This window comes from Triticum aestivum, chromosome 2B, assembly GCF_018294505.1.
Source record: "Triticum aestivum cultivar Chinese Spring chromosome 2B, IWGSC CS RefSeq v2.1, whole genome shotgun sequence".
Lineage (NCBI taxonomy): Eukaryota > Viridiplantae > Streptophyta > Magnoliopsida > Poales > Poaceae > Triticum > Triticum aestivum.
Genome location: NC_057798.1, coordinates 413,903,610 through 413,911,843, shown reverse-complemented (window position 1 = coordinate 413,911,843; position 8,234 = coordinate 413,903,610). Strand labels below are relative to the sequence as shown.

General features: G+C 45.9%; 1 protein-coding gene across 1 annotated transcript; it reads right to left on the bottom strand.

The window, feature by feature from the left end:
* Positions 1–1,815: 1,815 nt before the first annotated feature.
* On the bottom strand, positions 1,816–5,393 carry LOC123045217 (tRNA (adenine(58)-N(1))-methyltransferase catalytic subunit trmt61a). Its single transcript, XM_044468181.1, has 3 exons — positions 4,799–5,393; positions 3,381–3,625; positions 1,816–2,423 (listed from the first exon to the last, which is right to left on the bottom strand). Exons 1-3 carry the CDS (start codon positions 5,281–5,283, stop codon positions 2,146–2,148), a joined length of 1,008 nt encoding a protein of 335 aa, XP_044324116.1. The 5' UTR covers positions 5,284–5,393; the 3' UTR covers positions 1,816–2,145.
* Between the last annotated feature and the right edge of the window lie 2,841 nt (positions 5,394–8,234).

Below are 8,234 nucleotides of genomic sequence, written 5' to 3'. Positions count from 1 at the left end.
CCAGAGATACCTCTCCATCACACGGAGTGATAAATCCCAGTCTCGATTCGTGCCAACCCAACAGACACTTTCGGAGATACCCGTAGTGCACCTTTATAGCCACCCAGTTACGTTGTGACGTTTGGTACACCCAAAGTATTCCTACGGTATCCGGGAGTTGCACAATCTCATGGTCTAAGGAAATGATACTTGACATTAGAAAAGCTTTAGCATACGAACTACATGATCTTTGTGCTAGGCTTAGGATTGGGTCTTGTCCATCACATCATTCCTAATGATGTGATCCCGTTATCAACGACATCCAATGTCCATGGTCAGGAAACCGTAACCATCTATTGATCAACGAGCTAGTCAACTAGAGGCTTACTAGGGACATGGTGTTGTCTATGTATCCACACATGTATTTGGGTTTCCTATCAATACAATTATAGCATGGATAATAAACGATTATCATGAACAAGGAAATATAATAATAATAACTAATTTATTGTTGCCTCTAGGGCATATTTCCAACACTGTGCACTTGGACGGCAGGGAGTGGACTCGGACAGCGGACCAAGGGACTCGGATGGGCTCGGAGGTGCATTTTTAGGGGTGGCCAACCTGCTTTAAATAGTTTGAGTAGTGCAGGTTGAATGTGGGCAGCCAGAATAGGCCTCTTAGGCAGCGCGCCGGCGTGAATGCGAGTAGGCAGACAACTGGCCAAGCTGTGTGAATGCGCGGAGGTTCAAGAATCAGCCGATAAGCGGAGCGAAGAGTGTGTTTGGGGTGGGTTTAGGGTGTCGGAGTTCGATGTGGCGGACGTCCGGACGCTCTACTTGGGGCTGGTTTGTGAGATTTTGGGCGTCTAGACTGATGGCCCCCGATTTGCGGCTGGTGTGTGAGATTTTGGACATCTAGACTGGGCTGGCCTCGTGTTGGATGGCTAAAAATATTTTGTATGATTGGCGTTGAAGATGCTTTTAGTAGGAGTATTGTTATAAGAAGGTGTAGATACTACACTTTTAGCACAACGCTAGACAGCCAAAAAAAATGTTTTGTATGTAAAAGCGAACACTAGGTACACTAGTAATCGGCCCTCAGTAGCATACACTCATATGCTGCCATGCTCCAAGGTACAAAACATAAATTTGAATGTTTCAAAAAGATTCCAATTTTTTTGTGGGCGCTCACAAGACATTTATTGCTACATCCTCCCGGAAGTCCAAATCCAAGTTTGAAACGCACATAGAAAAACAAAAATGACATATACACCATGTATAGTGTCAAAAAAAAGAAACACTATTCACATCTACTCCTCCATCACATAATATAAGATGTTATTACAACGAATATACTCACGTATTGATTGTAATAACATCTTATATTACAGGACCGAGGGAGTAGATTTGTCTTTTTGTTTCTTAATGTGTATTTTGGTTTTAGATTTGAAATTTTTAGGGATAACGGATACATGTCTTGAGAACATTCAGAATTTTGTACGTATCTCTTTCGTGGTTCATCTCTCAGCGAGTAATTCCGCTTTGCTTTTCTTCTCAAGCAACCTAACCTGTCACAAGAATCTTGTACGTATCGATTTCCATGCGATTACTATAGTCAATCATACTAGAAATCATCTAGCTCGATTGGAGTTTGATGTAACTCCACGAAGGAGACGAGAGAGGAGGACGATGTTTTTTCAACTGTGTGCAGCATAGCACTTACGCTATCAGCACAAGACGATGTCAAGCTCAACGCATCAAACCAAATGAAAGATGACCAAAACTAGCATAGAAAACTAAGGCCTGCATGCAGAGATGACGTTACAGATATACGTTGAGATCACAAAGACAAAGATAGATATATAAATCATTTATAAGTTCGATAGTTACTACAACGCCGTTCACAACAATCTGAAGGTATCATGCCCATTGGCTACGACCATATCATAATTCATCAAGTAGATCCACTGGCCGCATCACGCCACGACTTTGCTTCACACTTTGTTGTTCCCTAAGGCATAATATTCTCCCTACCACGTCCGCAAATGGTTACAACTCAGTGCAGGTTAGAGGAATTCTGCAGCGGTGTGCACTATGAATGAAGGAATAACAGCGCATACTTCGGATGGGAAAAATTCGGGCACCAATGTGCATTTTTACTGGTCTAAGATGTGGGGCAAACTTCAGTGGCCCCAGTTTGGCTCCCATGCACACTTTTCCTTGCAAACGTCAAGTAGCCAGTGTGTCCTCTAGCTGTGCTGCAAGGCCTAGCAATAACAGAGGATGTCTGAGTGCTGTCTAAGGCTTCTCCAGCTGACCGAATTTTCCGTTTCTTCCCAGGAAGTGAAGAACCCTCGCTAGAGGCTTCGTTGGCGGTTGCACTCTTCAGAGCACCTTCATGTACTTCATAGGTGCGAAGAAGAATTTCAAAAGTTCTAATATCTGCACAACACAACAGTATGAAAAATAAACTTTCTGCCTGCGCACTATTCTTGAAACGGAGTAACTCAGGAATAAGAGATCGCCATACTTTTAGGCAAGTTCTGTAGTTATTTATTTTCCCCTAAACAGGATAAACTATGATCATTTTATCATTCACGGTTCAATCATCAACAAAAACCAAGAACTCCAGGATGCAATGTCTCGTGCACTAAATCATGGTGAGTCCATTAAAGAAACCATTAAAACACATAAACAAATTAGAACTATATACGTGACATGGGAGATGATAGGGATGTGGCAATCTGTGCCCGTGGAAGAGATTGTATGAAAGAGGCAGAAATGAGATTAAAATTATGCTCGAGTCAATGAATCTGCTTCGGTAACTAATTCGGAGCATTTTTACGTATGCAGGTTTCCGATAGACTTCAGATAAATACCCCACAACTTTAGATGACCACAACAAACTTTTTGAACACTCCAGGCTTATGCTTGGACTGCAAATGCACAAGAACTTACAATTATGTATGTTATCGTACCTCTGAAATAAGCATACCAAAATTGAGCTATATTACAAATCAATCAAGCGAGTTCATCACAAGGGCGTACCCAGTGCTGAAAGCTCTCACACAAGGTGGGTCCGAGGAAGGGAATTTCTAGACAGCCTTACCCCTTGCACAATAATTCTGCGAGGAGGCTGGTTCAAACCCAGGACCTCAAGGCCACACACAAGTGGAGAGACTCTACCACTGCGCCAGACCCACCCTTGTGAGAAATGACAGTTTCAGACAGATCATTGGAAAAGAACCAGCTGGGAAAAGTACAGCCTAACTCCATTCAGTGTCAACTCCATAAAGTTTCTAACTGAAGTAACTATACGAGTCTGTGAATCATGTTCACTCGTATCAGAACATTATAAAGTTTCTAGCATAAGTAACAAATTCAGAGCAACATACCAACCTGTGAAACAAGACCTCATAGTTTCGCAAGCACGCTGTACTTGTTCAATGCAAGGTGAAAAGGAGCATAGAACACCATCTTGTCGTAGCATTGTACCAGCTGACGGTATTGCCAACCAAGGCTGGGGTAAGTCCAGGAACACACCATCAGCAGCTCCAGAGTACTCATCTGGGAATCCTTCTCCTTGTATGTCCCGAACAGCAACTGTAATAAGGCTGCTTAGGCCATTCTTCTCAAAATCTTCCCTATTTACCAAAGGAGCTCAAGTCACAATAGCACAAAGCATATATCAATTAAACCACATGACTGACAAAAACATTCAGCCTTGTAGCAACATTTTTTTTCCAAGTAACCGGCAGGAGCACTGCCTTTCAAATAGAAGAAAAGAAATTGTTACAGGTATTTACACCGGGCTTTTTGAAGGATAAAGCTAAGAGGAACCACATGCGGATTACTCACGCAAGAGGAACCTACTAGGTCTATGCATACAGAAATCTCCCAAAGCAAGACGCGCCACCTCACAGTGGGACATCTTTTGGGCCGTGAATACTTCCCGGTTCCTCTCCTTCCAGATGCTCCATGAGGCAAATCAAGAGGCTACTGCGCTCACATGTCAAATGATCACAAATACTATCTATTACCGCAAAGATAGGTAGTAGCTAGCCAGAGGCTTCTGTGCTCTTGTAAAATATATATTGCATTATTTGTGAAATCATGAGGTAACGGGTTCGAGTCCTGGAGATAGCCTCTTGCAGAAATGCAGGGAAAGGCTGCGTACTATAGACCCAAAGTGGTCGGACCCTTCCCCAGACCCTGCGCAAGCGGGAACTGCGTGCACCAGGCTGCCCCCTATGAAATCATACAGTTGTACTTCAATTGATGTCACTGTACTCTGAGTTGCAAGTGCTGCTTGAAAAAGAAGTGATACTGAAGTCATATCTTTGTGCCGTTTAAGAGGTCACCCTTGAAAGTTTGATAAACCCTAGATGTTGCAAAGACATGGATAGTTTTTAGGCAACAAAGCATGGGTTTTCTTAAATCTTGTATATCTTATTTGTAATTGCAGGCAATCTATTGTATGTTTGTATCCAATACCATGTCACAGATGTTTAACAGATTGTTTCTGATTGTATCTGTTCTCATATCTAAGCTCGCTCATTTACAAACTAATAGTTCTATATACTGCAAAACAAGTTTAGAAAACCCATGCAAGAAAAACATCAAAATCATCCTTCTTGTGCATTGTTCCCATGCTCTGTATTGCAAATACAGATCCAAAAACTATGCTGCACATGTAAGGTTGTTAGTTTCCACATAATAGTCTAAATCGAATCTCGTAGAGACTCCTGAGCTTTGATTTGTGAAGCAAGCAGACAATCACCTCTGAGATGTTAATTAGCCCTCAGGTGTTTGCTTACCTTGCCGAGTCTGCCCTCTGGTCGTGGAAATCAAACGTGTACACGCGCCCATGCGGCGCGACGGCGCGGGCCAGAGAGGTGGTGAGCGAACCGCTGCCCGTCCCGGACTCCAGCACGACGCACCCAGGGACGAGCTCGAGGTAGGCAACCACGAGGCTGATATCGGCAATGTAGAGGATCTGTGTCCGGTGGCTGAGCACAAGCGTCCAAAGCAACGGGGTGGGCGCGAGGAGGTGGACGAACCCGCCGCCGGCCTTGCGACCGCCCTTGCCCCCGACACCGCCGCTGCTGAATACCTTGGATCCGAAGTGGCGGCCGAGCCAGTCGGCGTGGCGGAAGACGCCGAATCGGTTCTGCAGTACGCCGGCGGCGCTGACGGTGACTGCGCGCATCGAGTCGTGCCGTTCGTACACCACGACGGTGTCGCCCTCCGTGATGCGGCGCTGCGAGGTGGGCTTGTTGCATGGATCGAGTGGAACCATCATCACGACCGGGAGACGAGAGTCTGGGCGGCGGCGGCGGCGGCGGCGTGCGGTTTATGTGTAAACCCTTGAATTTGGGGAGGTTTCTGTGACTGAGTTGAGCCCTCCGAATTACAGTAGGATTTTGTCGGTCAAGAAAGATGTTTGGATTCGTAGCTGGGACAGAGATATTTTTGAATTCGGAATTGTTTAAAGTATTGTTTGGTGACCTGCTCCATCCCATATTACGAAAACCAAATAATCCCAAAACACTTAGGCGCGATGCGTTAAATTCTATCTCATTTCTTGTTTCTTGACATATCAACCAATAAGAGATGTGGAGTGTGCATGTTTTTAATGACTTGAGATTATCAAACACGACATGCAGTGGTTAGTTCATTGCATGCAATTCTATTAATTAGCAAATGAACATTAAGTTCTCTTGTTTTTTCCTCCCAAACTGCCTTGCGTACAATATTTTTCCCATACGATTTTGTACGACAAGATACAGGCCCGTTCCCAACGTTTGGGCCCACTACATCAGAACAGTCTGCTCGTACATAAAATCGTATGGAGTTTGATCGTACATATAACAGCGCTCTTTCCCCTCCTTCTTGGTCACGGTGTACAACCTAAGATGACTTACTCACTGTCGGGTTTCCGGTTCCAGCAGACCCTTAAGGTTCGAACTCTACGGTGCGCACGAAGATCTTTCCCCTACCGACTCACGACTCGAAGCCTCGCAAGGAATCTAGGCTAGACAGAAGAACACACAAGGGACACGAGGTTTATACTGGTTCAGGCCACCATTGTGGTGTAATACCTTACTCTAGTGTGTGGTGTGGTGGATTGCCTCAGGGGCTGACGATGAACAATACAAAGAGAGAACGGCCTCGCGAGGGGCTGTTCTTGGGCTGGTGAGATGAACTGCTTGGGTGAGTTCAGTCGCCTCTCTCTCTCTAGTCTACCCCAAAAACCTCGTTGCCTACTCTGTGGTGGCTAGCTCTATTTATAAAGGGAGGCCTTGGGCCTCTTCCCAAATAATGAGCGGGAAGGGCGGCAATAATTGGCCATTTTGAAGGGGAACATCTAGTACACTTGTCCAGATTAAAGTTGGTCTTCGACTGCCAAAGACTCTCACGGTGACGCCGTCCTGGGCTCCATGATGACCTCCATCCTGCCATTCTGCTGGTCTTGATCTTGTTGCACCGAAACGGTAACCTTTGCCTGATGCCTTAGCCTGTGCTTGCCCCCTTTGCACCCAAGGGGAAACAAGAACACTACGCAGGCCGGCGCCCGCCTGGCACCCGATCGTCATGGCTTGCGTCACGGGCACCTCGTGAGGTACCCTGCCTTGATCTCTCCGCCTCCTCGCGAGCCCACCTGATGAGGTTGCTCCTTGTTGGGGAACGTAGTAATTTCAAAAAAAATCCTACGCACACGCAAGATCATGGTGATGCATAGCAACGAGAGGGGAGAGTGTTGTCCACGTACCCTCGTAGACCGAAAGCGGAAGCGTTTGAACAACGCGGTTGATGTAGTTGTACGTCTTCACGGCCCGACCGATCAAGCACCGAAACTATGGCACCTTCGAGTTCTAGCACGCGTTCAGCTCGATGACGATCCCCGAACTCCGATCCAGCAGGGTGTCGGGGAAGAGTTCCGTCAGCACGACGGCGTGGTGACGATCTTGATGTTCTACCGTCACAGGGCTTCGCCTAAGTACCGCTACAATATTATCGAGGACTATGGTGGAGGGGGCACCGCACATGGCTAAGAGATATTGGAGATCAATTGTTGTGTCTTAGAGGTGCCCCCCTGCCCCCGTATATAAAGGAGCCAAGGGGGGGCGGCCAAGGAGGGTGCGCCAAGGGGGAGTCCCACTCCCACCAGGAGTAGGACTCCCTTCTTTCCTAGTTGGAGAAGGAGAAGGGAGGAAGGAGGAGGAAGAGGGGAAGGAATGGGGGGGCGCCGCCCCCCTCTCCTTGTCCTATTTGGACTAGGGGGGAGGGGGCGGCCAGCCCTTTCCTCCTCTCTTCCTCTTCACTAGGGCCCATGTAGGCCCATTAAGCCCACAGGAGGGTTCCGGTAACCTCCCGGTACTCCGGTAAAATCTCAATTTCACCCGGAACAATTTCGATATCCAAATATAGGCTTTCAATATATCAATCTTCATGTCTCGACCATTTCGAGACTCCTCGTCATGTCCGTAATCTCATTCGGGACTCTGAACAAACTTCGGTACATCAAAACTCATAAACTCGTAATATAACTATCATCGAAACCTTAAGCGTGCGGACCCTACGGGTTCGAGAACTATGTAGGCATGACCTAGAACTGTTTTCGGTAAATAACCAATAGCGGAACCTGGATGCTCATATTGGCTCCTACTTATTCTACGAAGATCTTTATCGGTCAAACCGCATAACAACATACGTTGTTCCCTTTGTCATCGGTATGTTACTTGCCCGAGATTCGATCGTCGGTATCCAATACCTAGTTCAATCTCGTTACCGGCAAGTCTCTTTACTCGTTACGTAATGCATCATTCAGTAACTAACTCATTAGCTAAATTGCTTGCAAGGCTTATAGTGATGTGCATTACCGAGAGGGCCCAGAGATACCTCTCCGACAATCAGAGTGACAAAACCTAATCTCAAAATACGCCAACTCAATATGTACCTTTGGAGACACCTGTAGAGCTCCTTTATAATCACCCGGTTACGTTGTGACGTTTGGTAGCACACAAAGTGTTCCTCCAGTAAACGGGAGTTGCATAATCTCATAGTTGTAGGAACTTTGTATAAGTCATGAAGAAAGCAATAGCAACATACTAAACGATCAAGTGCTAAGCTAACGGAATGGGTCAAGTCAATCACGTCATTCTCCTAATGATGTGATCCCATTAATCAAATGACAACACATGTCTATGGCTAGGAAACATAACCATCTTTGATTAATGAGCTAGTCAAGTA

What these genes read in the sequence shown, in the direction of transcription:
- LOC123045217 (XM_044468181.1), bottom strand. Translation starts at nt 5,283, where the DNA reads ATGATGGTTCCACTCGATCCATGCAACAAGCCCACCTCGCAGCGCCGC. An exon ending in CAGAGGGCAGACTCGGCAAG is followed by an intron (nt 3,626 to 4,798) that starts GTAAGCAAACAC and finishes TTTGGTAAATAG; the next exon opens with GGAAGATTTTGAGAAGAATG. An exon ending in TATGAGGTCTTGTTTCACAG is followed by an intron (nt 2,424 to 3,380) that starts GTTGGTATGTTG and finishes TGTGTTGTGCAG; the next exon opens with ATATTAGAACTTTTGAAATT.